At 41.0% G+C, this 25,081-nt stretch overlaps 1 protein-coding gene across 2 annotated transcripts in view; it reads left to right on the forward strand.

Moving 5' to 3' along the window:
- Positions 1-678: 678 nt before the first annotated feature.
- LOC134533101 (cysteine-rich protein 1-like) overlaps positions 679-25,081 on the forward strand; it is a 45,157-nt gene continuing 20,754 nt past the window's right edge. Inside the window, exon 1 of one of the 2 annotated variants that reach the window (XM_063370344.1) lies at positions 679-847. In XM_063370344.1, the coding sequence (XP_063226414.1) occupies positions 808-847 (40 nt within the window). In that variant the 5' untranslated portion in view covers positions 679-807. The remainder of the gene's footprint in view (positions 848-25,081) is intronic. The other variant, XM_063370343.1, reaches the window with a different exon arrangement.

Consider the following 25,081-nt stretch of genomic DNA (forward strand, 5'->3'; position numbering starts at 1 on the left):
TAATTTTGTCGTGTCGTTCTGCCCGACAGAAAGCAAAACGGAAACGGAAAGGAAACCTTACAGAACTAAAATTCAAAAATATTTACCTACTTGGTAAATCTTTAAGATGAAAAATTGAAATTTCGTTTTACATGTGGGTACACTTCATTATTTGTAGCTTGCCTTCATCTGTTTATATAAACGGATGACATCGTGTTCATGGACAATGTTGTTATTGTAGATTAGTGAAGATTTAATTTAAGAGTGGACGAGTTCGCGAATAACTTGTAATTAATAAAGTTCAGTCTCATGGTATTCTGCACTACATTGAGTTGAAGGACTATAGAGAACAGCCAAAAATAAAATAGCATGTTCTTTTTTCTCTTCCAAACTGCTTTTAGCTCATTCTATGCTGCATTTTATGGAAGTACTTGGCTTGTAACGATTTGCCGACAGCCAAAATCAGAAATCATGGTGTTGTGACCCTACGCTGTTAAGTCTGTCGTGCTGGAACGCTGTGTACGACGGTTCGTCGGGTTTGTCGTGTCGTGTCGTGTTCGTGGTGGCGATGTGGACTCCAGCTTGAAACTTGGCCTCTTCACCACTCGCACGTGATCGCGTCACCGGGGTAGCATCGCCACCCACGAGGCGACCTTGACCGGAGGCTGCGGTGACCTTGGGGCGGCGCTCGGCCAGTCCGTGGACGTGTGGAGGGGGGAGTGCCCGGCCCCGGACGCCAGCCCGAGGAGGGACAGCCGCAGAGCCGGCAGTCGTCAGCTCGCAGCCGCCAGAGGAGGAGACACCCCCGAGCCCCGACCAGCCGCCGACATGCCCAACTGCCCCAAGTGCGAGAAGCCGGTGTACTTCGGTGAGTCTTGGCGCCTGGCTCGCTATTCCGGCACGTTGCAAAAGATTCCCTTGGAAACCAGCTGCCAAGAAACCTTTTTGTAATGCTGCAAGAACGATGTAAATTTGTACAACACAGGGCTATGGTTATTTTTGAATATGTGAAATACGTTTTTGTCGAGATAATACTGAGCATTTCTTAAGAAAAATGGCGCATAATATTTTTTTTTTCATTCAAACTTTTTTTTTAAATCCTTGGTAAAGATAATCGAATATTCAATAACTGGACTTCATTTAGTTTTATTATGCTTATTCATGTGCGCAGTTAATACTGGAGAGCTATTCAGGGAACGAATTTCAAATAACTGTAACTACCTGGAGGTACTGGGAAAACACAAAGCATAAATGACCGCGTAAGAATCGAAACATAGTATAACTACAAACACTATTTTGTTGTGATACGGTTATTTTCATGTAAATGTACAAATTTAAAAATATTGTAAGTTTACAAAAATATTTCTGTTTCATTTACAAAAAAAAAAATACAGTGCAGCTTTTGAATGCGTGCCCGAAGTCTTTGTCATGAAAAGACCAGACCACAACATTAGCTTTTCACAAGCACAACACAGTTTTATACATATCAGTTTAACTCGATATTCAGTTGCACTAACTACAATTGTACATTGCGATAAGCATTTGCACAAGACCGGAATTTACATTGAGTAGAATTCACTCGAGGTTTAATTAACTCTTGCTTAATACTATGTTATCAATAAAACCGTGATATGTTTTCGGACAAACATAAGATGTGCATTTTTTTACTACGTCGTCGTTTGAGAACTTTATTTAATAAAAAATAGAAGATGCGAGTGTTGATTAGATTGTGCCGAATTATTATTTTCTTTTGTTTATTATGTTCGCACGATAGAGCTAAGCTATAAACATTGCGGTCCAATTTCCGAAGAACACTTTCTTTTTTTTTAATAATATAATTCATGTGCTATTAAGGATTTTTTTTCTGTCCATGCTATTTTTTATTCGTTTACTAGTACCTACACACTAACAACTATTGCAGTACGTATTAGTTTTTTGAAGACTAAAACAACAAAATAAACTAAAGGAATTGGGTTAAATTTATGTTAGTTATGGACAGCTGCTGTGCTAGTTTTGTGAAAGTGCTTATCGCTATAAATATTTTTGACCCGACAACAATCTCGAACTAATTTTTTTTTCACTACAAGTACGAACGTATAAAAGATTCTGTATCTCGAGAACCGCTCGGTGGTCGAGGCTGCGATTTCGGCCATAGCAAGTATCACTGTGTTATTACTTGTTGACTGTGGTCAGGCCTTAACTTGTCTCAAAATTATTGGCAGAACCAGAGGTACCAATTTCGCAAATGTCACTTGCAAAGCAAACACGCGATGTTGGTTTACAAACACTGACAATCTAACGAAGTTGTTTACAAATACTGCTGACAGAAAAAGAATGACAAAGAGATATGTAGACCACTGGAATGAGAACTGTCACATTTAAGACAAGTTTACATCACACATGCCATGGCCGTGTCCGAATACAAGTACGCAGTTGCGTACTTGCGACTTTGCGTACTTCACTTGCGTACTTAAATCCGATCAGGTTCAGTGTTTGGCCTTTTCAAACGATAATAGCCGGCCATAACAGGAATTATACTTCTTTTTTTTTCAACAAATACGTTTTGTTGGGAAAACATGTTTAACTCAAAATAGTAATTTTCATTAGTGTCACAAGAATTTAAGGAAATTTTAATTTAAGGTTCTATTTTTGCTTCTTAGTTATGATCGCTACGTATGCGCATGCACTTATTTGTTGAAATTTCTTTATAAACTTTTTTCTTAATTTAAGTTCATTTATATAAGTAAAATATAGAAAACAATATTTTTCAGGATTTACTAAAATATAACCTACTAAAGGTTTTCAAAATGGCGACGTTTCTTTAACATGAAGTGTGCGAGAAGTATACAGATTAGTTTTCTTGCATACTTCACTTCCATTTCGGACAGCTCTTGTGATGTCACTGTTCGAGGAAAAGTAAACAGTTAATATCCGATAAGGCCTTTGAAGGTCGACTGGTAAAATCACTTGCCTCCCACCAAAGGTACATAAACCGGGTGCAATTCCCGTTGTGGTCGGATCCGAACTTTTCACGAGCGAAAATCGTAGCGGTCGTGGGTGTTTTAAGTGTTACTTTCGTATCCTACCATTCACACATTCCGTAAGTGAACCGTTCTCATCTCATCACCTCGTATCGATTCTGATGTCAGCGATGTTGATCAGACGATTTGCCCAAGTAGATTCATTCTTTGCTAATTGTTTAGTTTCATCCAGTATGCCGTGGGAATATTAAACTGCTTGTGGGATCTGGAGTCCAGTTAGACAATTAAATCTGCCATTTGTCGATTCCAAATTGTTCAGATCACTCTGAATACGCTACACTTAACTGTGGCTCAAGAATATTATGTAACTTGTTTTAAAAGTTACGTATCTCAAAAGGTATTATTATCCTTCTTCCACTGTTGTTCTGTTGACAGCGTTTATAAGCAGTCAGTATTCGTAAAATAACGTCGTGTGTTTGCTTTGCAAGTTATTTTTTGGAAAATTAGTACCACCGGTATTACTTTTGAGAACTGTCAGATATGAGAAAAGTTAAACGACACATGCTATAGTTTTAATCAGATGCAAATCCAGTCAACACCTCCTCCTCAAACATGGATTGACAAACGACCCTTATAAGTTAGGTCGTATTCTTTTATACTAGAGTCAATAAACAAACTTTTTGACAAGGACAATATAAAAAAACATGAAATAACATTGGTAACTATATGTGTGTTGAGTACATACACATACATAGGCTATGCGATAAAGAAATTTCTCCTAACCTCCTCACTCCAGGGTGTGAAACATTGTAAGCCTGTCCGTGCACAATATTAGTAGTATAAGTACAGTGGTGGTCTCAGGGGCTGATAAGGGGCATAAATCCCAATCCCCAAATATTATGAAATGATTTGCAAAATATCAGTGAAGACAGCATGTTACTGTGCGGGAAGTCACTGTGAACCAAGAGTAATGTAAGATTTTTTTTTAATTCACGTGCTAGAATTTAAAAACAAAATTAATCCCCACTCCCTTCCCGAAAATTTCATGTACCCTCCAATAAGTACTACGTAATAAATACACATCCCGACGACGCGAGTATAAAATTTATGCCTGCCGTAAGGTATTGGCCTGTTGGTCGTTATACTTTTATGACGAAAACGTTCAAATAATTGCCAATTGTTTTGTTGAAGTCAGTGAGACTTTTAAGAATGCTGTCGGTTTAGGAATGTGCAATTAAGGTTATTACAGGATTAAATTCCGCGCACTTGTGTTCTGGTATGATTGCATTTAAGAGCCACGGAAATTTGATAGTTTGTCCCTCATAAACACTCCCCGATTTTTTAGCATTTTTTATTTTTTTGCTATTATTAAATACATTGTATGCATAGTTAATTAATTTGAAGAAATATTTTCTTTGTAATTTAGTGTAGTGTACAAATTTAACTACCTTTTTATCCTGGACTTGAATTAACTTTTTTTTAATGTACTTCAGGGTTCAGTAAATAGTTGCCTGGATATCCGATCAAATTTTCACTATCTAACCCGGATAAAACAAGCATAGTTTTGCAATCAGTGTATCGCAATCCTGCGTTCTCTGGTACCTTCACATTGTCTGCTAGCTTTCGCAATGGCGTGCAGAGATTTAGTGTCAGTTGTTATCAGTTTTTTTTTGTGCCAGCTTAACAGTAAATTTGCGATTGAAATAATGTTGCGACAGTGACAATTGTTTTAGCGTTTGTAGAACATCGTTCAGTTAAACATAATCCAGACGCTCGGTGTTCAATCTTAATTACGTTCTCTATTATTTACAACAAAAAATAATGTGGTTCAGCTCCAACTTCAAAGACGTATATCCAGGGACTGGAAAAATTCCTGGTTCGATGAACACAGGAAATAAGCCAGGTTTATCTGCATACTTGGGCAAACATCACCTGTTCATTGGCTGCTGACATTCGAGGCGTCTCAACTGGGTATATCGTGATTCGATACTTATTTGATTTAGGGTTTCCAGTTGGCGAAGATTCCTCCAGATTAACAGTGAACCAATAGTAAAAGAAGCACGAAGGTATAATTGCTTGAATTTTATCATATCACGAAATTAATCCGCGAATTTTTCTGGTCTCTGCGTATACCAGCCTTGGGAAACATTTTGGACCAAAATAAGCAGTGACACTCGTGTGACCTACTTGAGGCGCTTGTAAATGTGCGTATTCCTTTCGACGGCTGAAAGGTGAAAGTCGTGCCGCTTCAATAAGGCGACGCGTAATAAAGGTCGCGTCGGTTGCTGTAACAGCGGCGATCACATTCGCTCGTGAATCCACTCGCCCGTCGCTTCCGAACTAGCTCGCGAGTGAGGTCAAGACTGATCTACTTGCGACCGTTAGATACGATCAGCTGGACGTGGAAGTATGTAGAAAAAAACAGTTGAAGAACTTAATTGAATTAAAATTTAAAAATTAAAAAAAAACATCAAAATAAAAAACACGCAAATACAAACTTTAAAACTAAGCGATAAACGAGTAAAAAAGCACGCATAAGCAATTTTTTTTCACTGGCTGTGCATAGTTTGACACTCGCTGAGCTAGCTGTATATTATTAGTTTTTTTTAATTGAATTTCATCAAGATAGGCAGTATTTTAATAAAATTCCTTGTCAAAAATCAGGTCCGAAGCCGGGAGTTTGACATTTTTAAATGAATGAATTTATGACGGCTCTGTTTCCACATGCCAATGTTGATTTTCTCTTAAGGGCTATTTGGTTTTTTTCTAAAATTTTATCTCTATGCCTCAACGCTAGCTATCTCGTAAACTCGCCCCGCTGCGCCGGAAGAGTCGCCCCTGGCGAGTGGTGTTCGGGGCGACAAGAGTCGCCACTCGCTTGTTTATCTTATCACGGACAGGAGTGCGCGCCGATAGCGACGCCCGTCCCCGCAGGGCCGCCAACTGCCGCGACCCACTTGACAAGTGGTCCGCCTAAGGCTATGTCCACATTGGCTGCACTGCCTGCACACGATCGAGAACTTCGTTCAGGTGTGACATCTTAGCCCTCGTTACACAGCATTTGGCGGGAGTAAATTCGTGAACGGAACGGATATGTGTAACAACCACGGTGCTGCCGTCTGTGGCGGATGACGCGAGACAAAGTCCACAAAGACAAAAGTAAACTGTATATTATTAGTTTTTTTTATATTGAATTTCATCAAGATACGCAGTATTTTAATAAAATTCCTTGTCAAAAATCAGGTCCGAAGCCGGGAGTTTGGTATTTTTGAATGAATGAATTTATGACGGCTCTGTTTCCACATGCCAATGTTGATTTTCTCTTACGGACCATTTGTTTTTTTCTAAAATTTTATCTCGATGCCTCCCTTGTATTTGTTGCGCATAAAAAAAAAATTCTGCGCCTCTACAAAGTTGCCAAGAAATTGTTTGTAACACTACACGAAAGATATTGTAATTTTGTATAACACATGCTTTGTTTGTTTATGCGTATATGAAATATGCATAATTTCAAGATAGTACTAAGTATATGTTACGAATATTGACGCATAATTCATATTTTAATTGATGTTTTATTCAAGCATAAAATTTTTTAAACCATGGGATATATAATCGAATATTAATTATTTGAATTTCATTAGGTTTTATTATTCTTGTTAATGTGCACAGTTAATACTGGAGAGATATCGAGAGAACAGTTGACAAATTACTTTAACTGTTGGAGGTACTGGGACAACACAAAACATAAATACCCGGGTAAGAATCCGAACCCATTATTACTGAGAACACTGTTACGTAGTAATACAGTTGTTTCAATGTAAGTATACAAATGTGGATAGATCTTTAATTTTACGTGGATATTTCTGTTCCATTAAAAAAAAAAAATTGAGTGTGTCCTGCCACAATTATATTTTCAACGGATATTCACTTAGTGTAAGTTTTCACAGTTATTACTTCTTGCATCTCTTTTTACACCCATTGTATGCCACGATGGCATATGCTGAAACTATTTGTGGCAGAAATAAAAAAAGGCAAGGAGGTATAAAGTAAGAATAGCCCTTGAATGTGCACGGCGTGTGAGACCGATCCTTATCTGGACGTCTACGTCGGGGACATTAGAGACGATGATGAGGCGTGATCAGTGACGCAGCTAAGGTGACTGGCGCAACTGGCCAGAATTGAAAATGGTGCTACCTCTTGGATTAAAAGATGGGAGGGGGGGGGGGGGTTCAGTAACGCCTTTGAATATATATACTGTATAGAAGTCGCCAGCCCAGGTTAAAATTTCTAATGCGGTTTTGAGGTAGTTGGTTATTTCACCGCCGCAATCGCCACCATCTCTAGGGCATCGACTTGTGGTGGTCCCTAGCGGACAAGTGTCGAACTCTTCAAACACCCCTTGCCCCTCCTGTTGAACGAACTTGAGCTGCAGTGAATGATGGGTGGGGGATGCGGGGAATGACAGCGGGCGACAGAGCTGCGCTCTAACGTGTAAATAAAAACTAAGACGATACAGGGCGTTACGGCAGCGCACTGCAGCGGTGAAGTTCCCAAGCTGCTCATCATACGCTTCTGAAAAACGTAGAGTAAATCCTATCCACTCGCGACTTCTATACAGTATATATATTCAAAGCTTGCTACGCCGCTGGGCGTGATGACGACGTAATGAAATCCCCGGTGTTACCCGCCTCGATGGCCGGCGAGTTGTGCGACCCCTGGAGAGCTTCCAGCGCCTCCAGGGGCACGACGGGCCTCCTCGAACCCTCGTCACGAGCGCGCTCCAGAGGTCGTTGACCCGGGGCTAGCTGCGGGCCCCGTGGGGGGGGGAGGGGGGGGAGAGGAAGGCGGGTTCACTCGCGCGGTCTCGTCGTCGCCTGGTCCGGCCCGCGCTCCTAGGGGTGTGGGTTCCACGCAGGGCCGGATTTAGGGGAGGGCAACCGGGGCGAAAGCCCCGGCGCCTTCACAAACGGAGGGCCTCCTAGCACATGATGCACGTGACCTTTTCTGCATGGTTATAAACCCGCATGTTTAGAGCGTATAGGGCTTGCCCTGAGACGCACTTAGAGTCTTCCCTACCTAGACCCCTCCCTTACACACTTAGTTTTAACTTAGGTCAGGAAAAACAAACGGCCCCCACAATAGAGACTTCGGAAAAAAAATCTTTCGAATTCCGACAAGTAAACACTAGTAAACATATTTTCCTTTGATATTCTTTTTTCGCTGTTTTACCTTTACCTACAGTACTTTGTACATACATGATTATATTATTGTTAAATATTAACAGAAATATTCATTAACACTAAAATTTAATTTCATATAATTCTTGTCTCCGATTATATTCATGTATTTTTTTTTTAAAATGCTAAGAGAATCTACTTGATTTCACAATAAATTATTTATTGGAAAACTCGACTGAATTTTTTATTTTATTTTATTTGGAAAATAATTTGGGGCCAGGGGGCCTCCTCCGCTCCACTGTTGCCCCGAGGCCTCCAGACCTCTAAATCCGGCCCTGGTTCCACGTGCTTCACTCGAGTTATCACGTGCACGCTAGGCATTCCGCTGCCGCGCGTTGCAATATTCCGTGTGTACCAGGCCTTGGACGGTCCCGCCTGTTCGGCGCACAGTCACTAGGCTGCACTACTGTCCTCTTGGTATGACGTGCCCTTTCGCTAGGGCCCTCGCTGCATCTACGAGCGTGCGGTAGTACGTGACAAACACGCCTGATTTTTATTTATGTCATTTGAACATACACAATTTCAAATATTAATAATACTGACCAATGATGAATGATGGAACTGTACATAACTTCAGTGGTTTCTTTCTAAAAGTAATAACTAATCGCATTGTTCCATTTGTCTACTCTATGTAGGTGTGTCCGGTGTTCTGCCTGCAATTGTAGGTCATGCAGACAATTGTAGGCCATGCAGAACAAGCCTTGTTACGAGTTGCGATCTCAGAGCCCTAAATCTTTGTGAATAGTAGTTCCAATTTTCTCAGCTGGAAGAGCAAGACAATCAAAGCACTCAGAACTTCCTTGAGTTCGTATGCGAGATGTTTTTCTGTTCATTTGATGTCTCCCAGATCGACTGAAACTGGAAACGTATGATAAAATATATCTAAGTTAAATTATAACACACAATTTAATTTACATTGATAAAAAGTATTATATCCAAGGTTTCACTAGTTAGCGATGTTTTTAACGGGGAGATAAGAATAAAAAACATACATCAGCAGAGCCACCAATATTTCGAGGATTCATTTCACTCCAAGCTGGACTCAGCTTGCCTATATATAGTCAAGCCTTTTTTAGAACGCCCAATGGTTGATAACTAAGTCCCATCCTTTGGCGGGTTGCACGCGATTTTGAAAATAAAAATTTCTCTCTTTTTATGACTGGGGGTCGTCAAGGGCGTGTAGAGCACTGTGGTGCAGTGAAGTAAGTGAACCACGTGCATATGTGCTTCAAGTCTACTTTGCTTATCCAGTACATAATCGCGGCTGTATAGAGCAGAAACTGAAAGACCAGTTTGCAAGTGTTAGTTGCGCAACAAAACTTTATAATTTTCAGCATTTAATTTAAAATGTTGACTGGTTATTATCTTCCGATTTAAATTGAGTTTATTTCTTTATTTTATATCATTCAAACCTTCAAATATTTTAATGATGCGATTTCACCGGGATAAAATTAACTCAAGTATAATTTATTAAAATAAAGTAGGAAAAAATTGCCGAATTTTAAATTCCTGGTTGGGTTAAACACATTGTTTTTGAGAGTTTATTTTGAATGTGTTCCCGCCATTTCATTAGGGGGCTATTGTACAACAACCGTCCCCCCCCCCCCGGTACTACTAGGTTAGTTAGGTTCTTCTCCGGAGGTAACGTTGGGCCCGAGGCTATCGGTGGCAGGCCTGCACGAACTGTGCCGCGGGAGGGGAGCAAGCGGCGGGTAGCCTCGATAGTCTGGCTTCTTGTGTCATCGCCCGACCCACTTACCGCGCGACGCCATACACGGTCACTTCAGCCCCGCTGCTGCCCAGCCTTCCCGCAGCCCTGCACCTGCGCTGCTACACTGGACACTACTAGATAACCCCAAATGGTAATGCCTACGTGACGTGCTACCAACACGTAGAGACCGGCAAAATACGCGGATACATTTCCTGAGAATCCAAAAATTAAAATATTTTTTTGCGCTATCATAAATTTTCACATTTAAAGTTACGTAAAACGCTGGTTACAAATTTTTCCGGTAAAGTAAATTTACTGCCTATCTTCGAAAAGTTACGGTACTGAGTTAACGTATTTTGAAGTTGAATCAACAATAATAATCTTATTATATTAACAAAACATTCAGAATCTTGTTGTATATACATCAATTTATTTACTTTCCATGCTTGTGTTTGCCCTATTAACAACGGAACACCTGAATAGAAGTGTTAGTCCTTCGTTGAAAAATCCGTAAATTTACCGTAATTTATAACAGCGTAAACTAGTGCTTGGTCTGCTGTTGGCTAGGGAAAACGATCTGTAAAAGGTCGCGCAAGTAATCGTTTATTGCTAACACTTGCGTGGCATTTCAACGCTGTTAGATAGCTCTTAGTTAATATCTGGTTATAGCATTCTCGACCAAACAGCAAATGCAAAAGGAATAGTCCTGTGTCCAAAGTAATGCCACGTGGCGGGTGAGACTGAGACTTAGCGTCCAAGGACGTAGATGAGGACTATCGGCTCACAGTTCATGCGGAGCATTGTGGGCCAGTGAGAAAACCTCGACTCCCGACCAACCTCCAATCAGAAGACGTCTCTCAAATCAGTAGCCAATGAACCACAACTCAGTCCTCGCGAACGGGCATGACAGGTGGCAGACTCAAGCAATGCGAGAATCTTCCACAGCTTTCATTTACCGATAAGAACCGAGGACGTTTGGCAAGCCAGGATAGCAAATAAAAAGAGACGTTGAAATTAAACGATTTCCAATGGTCGCAAGGTAAACTGGAAACATGTATACCTCATCAGTTGCTTTGGTGATTGGGCCTCTACGACTGTAGAGGTGACCGAATCACATTGACCCATCCAAAAGAAGGAGAGGTTCTTCACTAAGGAATCAGCCAATAGGAAAGCATACGTGGAAAGCGTAAATTGAACTGTGAATTTTAGACTGATGTCAAATAATTCGAGAAATTTCCGGATGTCTGCCAATAAATGACCGAGTAACGCCTTCATCAAATGATCTACAATTTAGTTTCGCTACTGTGGGTTTATTTATTCCGTGCTTTGGTGGAGGGATCCCTTTGTGTAAATAAAACCCACTTTATTGTTTAACTAGAATGCACGTTATTTGATATTCAATTGTGGGTTCATCAATGGTCGTAACTCTGTCGTTGTGAATCGAACTGTGGTGGTTTATTCTCAGGAGTGGGAACAAACTGCTTTTTGTATTTCGTGGAAGTGACTGTGTTCACGGACCCGCCTAGTCATTAGTGTATTTCTATCAGTGAGGCGGGGTGATTAGTGCGACGCTCGCTGGTGCTTCTAGCGCAGTATCACCTCTAAAGGTAAGGTTCTGAACAAACGCGCATAGAACAACTGTGAGATTTGAGCAGTAATCATAAACTTTTAATGACGTAGAAATGAATATAGAGTTGTGTTGCGGTTTCGTTGAATGCTTTCAAGAATCTTTACCAAAATTTTAATACCCTAATATTATATTGAAAACACGAATTTTAGCCATTTTCACTCTTCTAAAAATATAGTTTAAAAAGAAATCCGGAAACGTAACTATTAATCCGACTTGGACATATTTTTTAATGTTTTCGTAAACAGTCACCTCTCGGTTATCTTGAACAGTTTTCAAATCGTGTTTTTTTTTTTCGGAAGCTCTGAACACCGTATGTGTGCCCAAGTAAGCGGGGCCCTAAGCGGGGAGCGAAATTATTATAATCCATAGTTGTTTAGGCAAATTTCCGCAATGTCCTTAATGCTGCGACAGGGCGCTGGCGAGGTAGAAAGAGACTTAAACCAGGTTGCAGCATGTCGTCTCCTGGCGGTTCTGAACTCCGTGGTCGTTACGCTCCCGATCCTCCGTCGCGCGACATTGTCGTCCGGGCGTTGGCAGCACTGCGCCGGCGACATTCCGAAGTGTCAAGTAGCGATAAGTGCGTGCGCAGCGAGTCAGAGCTGAAAGCTCTGCGGGCATGTCGTGTCAGCTCGCACGAGCAGCTGACTCTGATAGCTCGTTCTGCAAACACTCGGAGTTTACTACAAGATTTGCCATTCAAATGTGGTATATTTCCTAATAACCTTATCTTATAAACGTATACAGTAGCGTACGCAGAATATCATTTCTGATCCATTCCCGCCCCATCCCTTGTTTACTTTTAAATTCTTTCAATTTGTTGGGAATGATAGTTTTTTTTTTTTTTTTTTTTTTTTTTTTAAGATTTCGGGAATTGGGTGGGTGGGAGATATCTACCTCATCCCCCCGTCATTCGTACATCCCGGATAGATTCGAGTAAAACGTATTATTATGTGAAATATCTTTAATAAAAATATATAGGTTAATAATTTACATTAAAAGATCAGCTCTGAATTTCTTTTTTTTACATCGTGTGTGAGCGGGGTCAGCTGGGGCACTCTCTGCACAAATCACAACATATTTTGTTTGTCGTTAGTTAATTATTTAAAATTTCCCTTGGTGAAGCAGAAAGTACATATTAATAGAGATTTTGTAACTGTTAAATGATGACTGTCGATCAAATCATCGATATTCAAAATAATTCTTCGGAATTAAACTGTGAACACTAATTGTTTCACAAGTGAAACTATTAGCTAACCGTGCCAACTTCAATGGATCCATTAAATTATGTGTAGAGCCATGCATATTTCGCGAAAATATCCCGAGACTAGCTGATAGTTAAAACACTGTAGCATCGTCAGTGTTTAGTGATTGGGCGAGTTTCTTTCAGGTACATGACGATTGTTAAAACACCAATCACAGTAATTCATTGCGGAAGCAAATGTGTCCTGAGTGGCTCAGCCAAATAAGGCAACTACTTCTCTCGCAGACGGCCGCCAATCACAAGGAAGAAACCGCTGGTGCGCGTATACATTGTTGCAGTCTAATAGGCGTTCAACTTTATTCGCGAAAAATGCCTGCCCCTACATATAGGTCAAATCGTATATCGTACATCTCAGAACGTATATAACATTCCTGGCAGAATTATTTTTCAAGCTGAATAGTTTATCGAATACTGTATTTAAATGAGTCTAATATATTTCTGCCCTTTCCATAAAAGTATTTTAAACAACACTCCTTATTATGAAGCATTTATTTTCTTCACAGTTCAACATGCGAGATAGCCAAGACGTAGAGTGCAGGCCACTCGACTCCCATTACGAAGTTCCTTCCCCAACTCGAATGGTTCCAGCGTACCAAGACTGCGTTCTGTTCGAGATGACGAAACGCGACTGCCAACTCGTGGTTGACCAGAAACCCTCGAGCACGGGGGCTCCGGGAGATAAAAGCGAAGTGTGGCGGGTAGTCCAATGAAACACCCGAGATCGACTACGTTTGCCACCAGCCTGGCGTTGGGAAACAAAACCGCGTGAGTTCTGCCCCGGCGAAGCCAAGCGACACTCGACGCGGGGATGGTTGCGATGTCCGAACCGCGCGACCTTCGCAGCGGTGACGTCACGGCTGACCTCATGTCCGCACGCGGCTCCAGTCGTGACGTCAGCTCCGAGCCAAGACCGACCCCGCCCCCGCGGGAATGTCTTCCCCCGCTTGCACCGGTGAGGCAGGTGGGGACACCTCTCCACGTCACGCAGAGGCCAGGGTGTCCACAAGGAAAAAATGTTTCGTACCAACTTAGGCGAGAAAAAAGAACTAGATTTTAAAAAAAGTACTAAATTATAATTCGTTATGGTTTTTAACAATTAAGGAAGTTAATACGACATTGCAATGCTCGAACTTAAATATCGCACCACACACACACATACATTCCATAGCTTTTAAAAATAATTACGCTTAATAATAAAACATATTGGAGTTACTATAATATGATTATATTAAAGAAAAATGTACTACATCTGAGAGTAAATGTACTAGACCACTAACAGTACTAGATCTAGTACGAAAGTACTAACTGTGGACACCCTGGCAGAGGCGGGTCTGCCTCGCTCGAAACACTCGCGGTCACTGGCGCGGCTCTGGGCTGTTTGTTTGTGCAGGGGCGTTACCGCGGTGCCCTGAGGGATGTGGAATAACTACGGGCCGGGAAATTTCGCGTTTTCAATTGCCTCCACGATAGACTCCACAGTCTTGTACGCACTCGGGCAAATGTCATCGGTAGGGACCAGAAAAATTCGCGGGTTCGATGGCCTTCAGGATAGACTGCACATTCCTCTGTAACACTCGGGAAAATAACGCAAGTTCATTGGCTGCCGACTTGTAAGTCGTCTCAGCTGGCTTGTCTGTGATTCGATCCTTCTTTGGTTGAGGGTTTATAACTGGTTGTGATTCGTCCAGATGAACTGTAAGCCAATAGCAAAATTATCTAAGAGGTATATGTGTTTGAATTCTAGCCTATCACCGAATGAATCCGCGAATTTTGCATGTCTCACTCTAGTTATCGGTCCATTGGCTGCCGACTGGTGAGACGTCTCAGCTTGGCAGATCGTGATGCGAGACTTATTTTGTTGAGGGTTTATCATTGGCCAAGAGTATTCCCTACAGACTATGTGCCAACAGCGGGTGCAGCTTAGAGGTATACATATTTTTATTATATCCGATGACGAAATGAAACCCGCGAATTTTTCATGTTCCCTAGGAATAACCGTCAGAAAAAAGGGAAAATGGGAGTTCCGGGGCCATCCCTAGGAAAATCTGAAGGAAAAGATAAACTTTAAACTTTAAAACAACAATTTTAAGCCAACCTGGAATTTATATTTGCCTAACATCTTAAGAAATTTGGTTATTCTATACTATTACTGATAAATAGGGCCATGTATATTTCGCGAAAAAAATTTCGAGGCTAGCTGAAATACACCAAAGCGCGGTAGCAAACGCGTGCTGAGTGGTTCGGGCAAATAAGGCAACGGCTGCCAATCAGAAGGAAGGAACCGCTGGAGGGGGTAAACCTTGTTGCAGTCTAATTAACGTAAAGATATATTTTTTTTTTTTGCGAAAAATGACTGCTCCTACAGATAAATAATGCTTGGTTAAATTTTATACATTCCAACGATCAAATTCCGGTGAAGTTGCGTCATTATTTGAGACAAATACGATTTTTGAAAGTTTTTCTAATGTGAATTCATGAAAAGTCAATTGAACTCATTGGTACTCATTTGAGAGATGTATTCACTAGCTTTACCGCTTTTCTTTTGCTGAAGGTTTCTTATTAGTGTAGAGCTGCAAAATTCTTATCTCCCTAAATAAGCGTAGACTCTACTCTCCTGTGCAATACCCGGACAAAGCCTATCCCCAAATTAATCCGCGAATTATTCACCTATATAATTAAAATTCACTTTATTTTGCCGTCCAGTTTGCTGCTTTATAATAACGATAATATTGCTTCTCCCTACATATTGGGCTACAGTTTAATGCATAACTGTCGGCCAATTTCAGAAGTAGCCAAACGTAAAACTGTTATAATTTTAGCCTCTGTACAAAATGAAACAGCAAGATTTTTTTTTTCCCAGTCTCAGCTTATCTGTAGGGAATGGAAAAATTGGCAGGTACAATGACCTCCAGGATATACTCCACGATCCTCTTCATACTAGAGCAAAAGTCGCCTGTTCATTGGCTGCTGACCTATGAGGCGACTCAACCGGGTAACTCGTGATTCGATACTTCTTCGATTGAGGTTCTAAAATTCGCAAATATTCTTCAAGATTACCAGTGAACCAATAGCAGACGAACCGCATAGGTATAATTATTTGTAATTAATCACATCACGAAATGAATCTGCGGAATTTTTTTTCCCCGGTCTCCACTTACCAGTAACTCCGGTCGCAGACCCACCAAAGTGCCCGAACTGAGCAGTGAACTAGGCAGTGAACTAGGAAGTGAACGCCGGGGGAACGGACTCGCCGCGCCAGACCCGGTCGTCCCGAGAGGCCTAACATTATTCTGAAAACACGCGTTTGAGCCATTTTCACTCTTATAAAAATACAACCGGTAGAGATGCTTGAAAGTACTCAAGGGACTCGGATTACACCATCATCATCTCTCCGAAATCTAAATGTTATGGTTACCGCTCAAATCTCATATATATATATATATATATATATATTTCCCTATGCAGCCTTGCGTTTAGAGGCGATACCGTGCTAGAAGCACCAGCGAGCTCCGCGCCTATCATCTCGCATCACTAAACAAGTATGCGGGCACACATAACTCCTGCCATGCGTCAGCCTTCTGCTAGCCGACTCCGTCTGTTGTCCAACAGCGTTACCCAACCCACTTCTCTGCTCGCGTACCGTATCCAGGCCGGGCATGAGGTCATAGGAATGATGATTCATGACGGGAGAATTTGACTATTTGGTTTGCTGCAATTTTTTTAATATTTTTTTGTCTGCAATATACATTACTTCACTGACACTGTCCAGTGTAAGAAGCCTGTTGTGCTATCTGAAAAGCGTCAATGAAGACGCAGCTGTTGAAATGTTCCAATACTGCAAAATTCACGTATTTTGTCGTTACTATGTCGGGCTCCACACACACACACACACACACACACACACCTACATAACCAGATGTATGTCTTTCAGTCGTTGGCTACTGCCACGTTCTGCCTTCTATCCGGGTTGCGTACGGTTGAGTCATATGGATTTTATTATTTTTTTCTTATTTTCTTCCTGTATTTCAGGGCACGTTAAGTAAACATGATAGGGGGACAGGTATTTTTCGTGAAATAATCTGATCGCCATTGGTTATGCCCGCGCTAGCGATTGTTTCCTTGTAAATTGGTCTGCAATTGTAATTACATATTTGTAATTGTATTTGGCCGGGCCATTCAAGACGCGTTTGCTTCCACATCGGATGGCTGTGATTGGTGTGCTGACAGTAGACATGCATCTGTAATACCACGAAACACAGCAGTGATACAAAGTTTTAACACACAACTGGTCTGGAAATCTTTCAGCGTAAGGTGCATGGCCCTACACATGATCCAAATCACTATGTAATTGAAATGTATTATTGTCAACATTTAAGACTGTCTCAGAGGTATAGGTATTTGGATTTTAGTCTATCACGAAATGAATCCGATAATTTTTTCCTGTCTCTAATTATAGACGAAAAGGGTTTAGTAGTATTTTTCTCAAAATACCTTAACGCTCTACGGATTGGAAAGGTTTGTTCGAATTGCTTCATCTTTTAGCTTCCCGTTAGTTGCGACGACCAAGAGCAAAATGACGTAGGTCAAGTTGTGTTGTAAACACATTCAAAATTAATTAAACCGAAAAAAAAAACTACTTTTACAAAGGAATTACTACTACACAAAGGAATTCACTATTAAATTCGCATTCAAAATTCATATGCTCATTTAATAATGTATTTTACTGAAAGTGAGTTACAATTTTATTAATAAACAACTAAGACTGCTCTAAGGGCTGACAGAGCAGGACTCAGCTTGGACGTCAGAGTGACCTCATCGTTTATGTTCTGTGATTTGTTGGGTTTCTTTCAGCTACACGTCTACTGACGACACACGAGACATCTTTTTTAGTGCGGACGCAAACGCGTCCTGAACGGCCCGGTCAAAATAAGGCAATGGCTCCTCTTGCGGACAGCCGCCATTTACATGGGATAAATAACTGGCACGGGCATACCTTAGTGCAGTCTTGTAAGCCTCGTGTTTTTTTTTTTCTCGCGATAAATACCTGCCCCTGAAAATAATGCTTGAATATCTAAATGTTCCGCAACGAGTATCATTAATTATCAGGTATTTTCAAACGATATACATGGCGAGGATTCGCCCTTGAAACTCCTGCTCAAAAGGGAAAGTGTTGTCTAGGTTGGATTTCTTACGTCGACAATCGATAGCGAGCCACCACACTGCTTTCGGTGAATCGAACGCGAAAGAGACGCAGAAGCGACCAGAGACGGGGAAGCCTACAACCCACGTAGTTTCGGTTCCCTGCAAGAATTTCCGAAGATTTCCGAATTTTTGCGTTTTGGTATTATCGCCACTTCAGCCGCTAAATCAGAAGTTTCCAATGAAAACAAGCATGTTGTGACTGACCTAACCTAACCTAACACTTCGATTTTTTTTTAATTTCAATTTTTGAGAGAAATCCGAAGTTGCAGGAACGTGGTAGGGAACCGAAACTACGTGAGTTGTAGGCTACCGCCAGAGACGGGCGAGCCGACAATCGATTGTGAGATTGACGGGAAGGTGCGGCGAGAGGCGGCGGCCAGGGCTCGGCGCTGACGGGCCGCTCCTAAGCTCGGCGGTGACCTCACCCATGACGTCACTGTACCAAGCAACCTTCCCTTCCCCCTTCTTCACGTGTTCACATTTCAGTTCCGTCGCCGGCTGGTCCAGCCTCTCCCTCGCCAGACGCAGGTTCCCCCGCATTACAATACGTAACGGATGCTTACATATATATTATATATTAAAAAAAAGTTTAAGGCCAAACGACCGCAGGACAAACACATGTAGGGAAAATTAATTCACCTATATGTAGACACTGGAAAAATTCACGGTTTCAAGGACCTCTAGAATGGACTCCACGATCCTCTATGTACTAGGACAAATTACACCATCTCATTGGATAATGACTCGTGACACGTGTTACCTGGGATGCTTGTGATTTGATACTTCTTTTGTTGAAGATTTTTTTCACTGGCTTAGAGTCCTTCAGGTAAACGGTGGTCCAATCACTGACTCAGAATGAAGGTGAACGAGTTTGGAGTTTAGCCTACCGCGAAATGAATGCGCGAATTTTTCTTGTCTCTACCTATATTGCAAACGCCTGTAGGGCAAACGAATTTCCATTCATGGCAAACGCCTTTAGGACAAACTCTCTGTTAACAAAATTATATGTTTTAGGGCAAAGACCTGGAGCAAAACCAGTGTTCCACACTACACACCAGTGCTGTGTTCATATGTAAATGGATGAGTAGCAAGCCCAATATAAGTATAGGTATTTTATTCAAACAATACTTACTTATGCAGGTCCTTATATTTTTTTCTAATTCTTTCAGTCGTAAGGTCAAATTTTAAAAAAAAATGTTTACCTTGGGACTCCTTTGTTTATTGGCCAGAAATTAATTACTTCGACATTCCCCTCTATAGGATTGCCAGGTAGATGGCGTTAGAGTGGCTGAATCACGAAAATCATTTAAAGGAGTTGTTTCTCAGTAAGAAATCAGCCAACAGAAAAGCAGAAAGTGTGTGGAGAACACACGAGAATGTGTATTTTAGTCTGACACCAATATTGTTTTCTCCAAATTTAAAGGCGTATACCAGCCTCACGGAGCACTCCACTTTAACTTACTGCAAATCGCTGATATTAAATTTAATTTCCGTTTAGAAAATTATATTCTAAACATATATACAGTATGAGTCTGAATTAGACCGACAAACTTGGGCTATAGATAGGGACCGGAAAAATTCGCGGTTTCGATGGCCTTCAGGATAGACTACACATTCCCCTGTACACTCGGGCAAATAACGCAAGTTCATTGGCTGCTGAAATTTTATTCGTCTTGGCTGGTTTTTCTGTGTTTCGATCCTTCTTTGGTTGAGGGTTAATAATTGGTTGAGATTCGTCAAGATGAACAGTAAGCCAATAGCAAAATTATCTAAGATGTATGTATTTGATTTCTAGCCTATCACCGAATGAATCCGCGAATTTTGCAGGTCTCTAGCTATAGGTTTATCAAGACAAAATAAGTTGAAAAATCTGTACGACATATGGTTTCAAGTTCTTTCCGAGGCTGCATAAGTATTTTAAGTTTGGAGCTGAACAACATTTTTACTGTAAATCGTAGCGAAAGTAGGATAATATTTAGAGGTAGGTTACGGAAATGTTGCGAATCCAGAATGCACTCTTGCGCTGAGCTCTAGACTGGGCCACACTCATGTGGACACGCCCCTCTACGGCCGTGGGCCAACGGTGCCCAACCAGGAGAGAAGCAGGCCAATCAGGTAGTGCCACTCCCTCTCGTGCGTCTCCCGGTGGAGAGATAAGAGCGTCAATTAGCGTCGATCAGTGGTAACTTGAGCCTTGTCGGCTCAGCTTCGGGCAAAGGAATTCGCGAAATTTCCTGGTCTCTAATTATATTTAATCGAATTAAGATCTACAACCACCGCAAATTCTGTTGATGTAAAATGATTTTGTTTAAATAATTGGAGCTAGTAAACGCCCAAAAAATATGTGTAAATAATAGTTCTTACTACCCCCAATTGTTCCAGTGAAATAATCTTACGACAGCAACAATTTATGCTGCGTTTCTAGAAATGCATTTAATATTCCATTGTCCGATCTTACATAATTTTGAAATTATTTACAATAAAAAATGTGGTTCAGTTGCAACTTCAAAGACGTAAACCTGCTTTGGGAAGCACTTTACACCAAAACTCGTATATATAGATATATGTTTTAAACATATTTTTACGGAATAGAAAAATTCGCTGTTTCAACTACCTGAAGAACAAACTCCGCGATCCTCTATGTCCTCGAGCAAATATAGCCAGCTCTTTGGCTACTGTTAACTGGGACGCTTGTGATTCGATACTTATTTCGTTGAGGGTTTTCATTGGCTTAGAGTTCTTTAGGTACACTTTGCTAAAATTTCTGAAGCAGCATGAAGTTGAGCGACTATGAATTCTAGCCTATCGCTAGAGACCTGAACAATTCGTGGATTCATTTCGTGTTATGCTAAAATTCAAATAATTATACCTTAGTGTTGCTTATGTCATTGGTTCACTGTTAATCTGGAGGACTGAGGGCCAATTAGAGACCCTCACTCATAGAAGTGTCGAATCACGGGCCACCCAGTCGAGATGACTCACAAGTCAGCAGCCAATGAACAGTTGGCATTTGCCCGAGTGTGTAGAGGATATTGTAGTCTATCCTGAAGGTCATTGAACCCGCGAATTTTTCCGGTCTCTACCTATCGCGAATATATCCTGTCTCTGCCCATTTTGTCGTGATGAACCTTCAGACGACGTTTGTCGGTAGAATTCAAACTCACCCAATATAGGTACGCGGATTTTACACTTGTTTTGGAAGCATGTTTTACAGTTTCATATTTCACATTCGGGGGTCTATCAAGAATTCCCATGCATTAATACAAAGCCGGGAAAAAATTCACCCTAGAATAATATTCTTCCAATGAGAAGGGACTGAAAAAAAACTCGCGGGTTCAATGACCTCCAGGATAGACTCCACGAACCTGCGCATACTCGGGCAAATAACACTAGTTCATTGGCTGCTGACCTGTGAGACGTCTCAACTGGGTAACTCGTGATTCGATGCTTCTTTTATTAATGGTCTCTAATTCCTCAGAATTGACAGAGAACCAATAGTAGAATAAACACAAAGGTATAATTATTTAAGTTTTATCATATCAAAAAATAAATCCGCGAATTATTCCGGTCTCTGCCCATTTTTTTTGTACTTCACACGTGAGGAGGAATGGGAAGGCAAAAAAAAGGGCGGCTTACGTGATCGTGTTATTTAGAGTCGACGAAAGCTGCTGGTCACAGTTTATTCCCCTTGCTTCTTTCTCTTCCTTTTGCCACACGGCTGCTCCCTCCTCGGACGACTTCCGACGGAGAGATAAGAGCGACAATTAGCGTCGAGCCGTGGTAGCTTGGACCTTGCCGGCTCGGCCGCGGGCAACACCTCCATGACGTCAGCGGGAGGGTTAAGTCGGGGGAACGTGGCTCCAAACCCTACACTGATAGCTTTGAATATATATACTGTATAGAAGTCGCCAGCCCAGGTTAAAATTTCTAATACGGTTTTGAGGTAGTTGGTTAATTCACCGCCGCAATCGCCACCATCTCTAGGGCATCGACTCGTGGTGGTCCCTGGCGGACAAGTGTCGAACTCTTCAAACACCCCTTCCCCCTCCTGTTGAACGACCTTGAGCTGCAGTGAATGATGGATGGGGGGTGCGGGGAATGACAGCGGGCGACAGAGCTGCGCTCTAACGTGTAAATAACAACTAAGACGATACAGGGCGTTACGGCAGCGCACTGCAGCGGTGAAGTTCCCAAGCTGCTCATCATACGCTTCTGAAAAACGTAGAGTAAATCCTATCCACTCGCGACTTCTATACAGTATATATATTCAAAGCTGATAGCAAACTTGAGTTCATATCCTCACACGTCTCTGGCGATACACTCCACTATCACACAGGGCAATCAATACTGGTTCGATTACCGCGCCAGGCATGTTGGAATATTTTCGCGAATATTTTTTTGCCAGATCCCAGATGTTTATGGAAGAAATATCGAACATATTAAACTAAAGAAGTAAATTTTTATGCATTATCTAGGTGTGTAAACACATAGAATGATATAACGGTCAATGACTATGGAGCTAATAATAAGGAAAATTATAAATTTGGTATTACTCTGTACAAATAGAAGATACCGCACAAAAAATATCTTTAGGCCTCGCAAAAAAAAAATCAACAAACAAATCTCTTTCCTGGGGTTGAAATCATGAAATTTTTTGAAAGAATGAAAGAAATTCACTCATCCAAGCTCACTAAGCTTACCCAGTTTTGTGATAAAACTGAAAGCTAATTTTGTTGAACTTTTGATTAGAATATTTTGATCTAGCCATTTTTAAAATTATATATGATATATATTAAATTATATATTATATATTTTATATATATAGTGTGTGTGTGTGTTTCCACGACGCAGGATAATGAATCTGCTTTTAAATGTTTATTGACATTTTCGGACTTTTTAAAAATTTATTTTATTTCATTCAATTGCATATATGTCTGGGTTGTTTACAACTGTTTTTTTTTGTTTGTTTGTTTGGTTTTTTTTTTTTTTTTTAATTTTCTGGTTGCTTCCTGTACTTTAGGGCGAGTCGAAAATCCCCAAGAACCAAACAAAAGATGCTATTAAAATTGACAACATTTTACATTCTAGTCTGTTGCCAAATAATAGGGACTGTAAAAATTCGCAGGTACAATGACCTCCAGGATAGATTCCACGATCCTCTGCACACTCGGGCAAACGTCGCCTGTTCATTGGCTACCTGTGAGGCGACTCAACTGGGTAACTCGTGATGCGATACTTCGTTTGAGGGTCTCTAACTAGCCAAAATTCCTCCAGATTAACAGTAAACCAGTATCAGAAGAAATACAAAAGTTGAATTATTTTAATTTTAGCATATCATGAAATGAATCTGCGATTTTTTCTGGTCCCTACCAAATAAAAACACGAATTTCGTGTGGAGTCCCTAGTTAAATTTTTAAAGCAAAAAATATTGTGGTAATGCTTATTGTCTTTTCGTCTCTGTTGTATTAACATGCGAGTACTTTATATGCATGTTGAGCTTTGTTTGAAATTATTAATCGGAATCAGGGTAGGCTGTAAAAAAAATTTAAAACATCGGATTTATGCTTGTAGAATTAGCAAGTTTTCCCAGCTCCGTAAATCAAGACCTCAAACACCGGCAGTATTTATGATCTAACTTGGTCACGTGGTCGATCGGCAACCTAAAATGGCTGTGCAGAACACGGCTTTAGTCGGCGAGGCCTCTATAACGGGGGAGCGGAGAGAATACGCCCAGACGGGACGGGATAAAGGTCGTGTCTGAATGCGCTAGGAGGTTCTCCGAATGGCCGCGAGGCGCGCTGCTGCGAGCACACGCCCGCCAACAAAGGCTTCGCAGCTCGGCCGCTTGGCGCGCTAGCAGCGCTTCGCGCACGACTACACTGAAGCGGGCGCGACCAACCGTCGGGAAGTGAAAAGAGGGAGGGGGATTAATTAACGCGTAATTAATTATTTTTGAGATGTAAGAGGGGTGTGAGGATTGTAGATTGTAATAATAAAAGTTAAAAAAGGACAGCTGAAACTAATTAGTGGAGCACGTGTTTGTTTTTTGTTAGGGGTGGGAGGAGGAGTAGAAATGTTTTGCTGCCTTGCTTCGCCGCGCGATGGGGTAAGGAATTCAGGATAAAGAATCAAGGAAATGAGAAGATGACGTCCCGAATGTTTTTTGTTGGGAAGTGTAAGAACTAAAAAAAAGAAGAAAAAGGGGGGTCACAGCTACCATTGAATATATATAACTTATAGAAGTCGCGAGAGGATAGGATTTATTATTCCAATTTTCGGATCCAAAACTGAGGTAGTTGTTAGCTCCGCCGCTAGACAGCTCTTCTTTCCACAAGAGGGTACTCGTAGTTACCAGCTTCCACGCCAGAGCGCTGTAGCGTCGCTTTTTTCAAGGTCGTGCGCGTAATTCTCTGTTTCACTCTATCGAGAGGCGGTGCCTTTTGTTGAAATCCGAGCGCTTAGATATCGGCGGGCGCAACTGAATTGGAGGAGTACGGCCACCGAAAAAAAAAAAAAAAAAAAGTGCGGTTAAAAGATGCCAACATCAAAAATTAAGTTTTAATAATAAGAAAACTACAGAAATTTCTTAAAGCGTATCAGATTGGAATGTACAGTATAGTGTACATTCCCACTGACATTCGTGGTTCAGAATTTATAAAATGTTGTGTTAACGGAGTGGCGCATTGAGTAAAATGGCAAAACATAATTTGGAATAATTCTTGACAACGTTGAATGATTTTGGTAGCTATGAAACAACTATGGCTGCGATGACTGTTCAAACGCGTGCACGTGTTGTTATTAGTAACAGAAACTAATGGTATGATGTCATACTTTGTGGCTATGCAGTTTATAATTTTTTTAACATAAGATGAAGCATTTTTACATAATGTTTTGGTTGTTTCGTTATTCAAAATAAATAATCTTAAACATTATATGGTGAATATTCCCAGTAGCGAATGACCACAAAAAAAATCAATTTTGCCAACATAGATCTGAAAAGTTAACGATTTACTATGTTAAGTTGCTTATAAATAAAGCACATTTCCCGGATCTCCAAAGAAAATAAGAGTGTTTGTTATA

The sequence above is a fragment of the Bacillus rossius genome, chromosome 6 (genome assembly GCF_032445375.1).
Source record: "Bacillus rossius redtenbacheri isolate Brsri chromosome 6, Brsri_v3, whole genome shotgun sequence".
NCBI classification, from domain to species: domain Eukaryota; kingdom Metazoa; phylum Arthropoda; class Insecta; order Phasmatodea; family Bacillidae; genus Bacillus; species Bacillus rossius.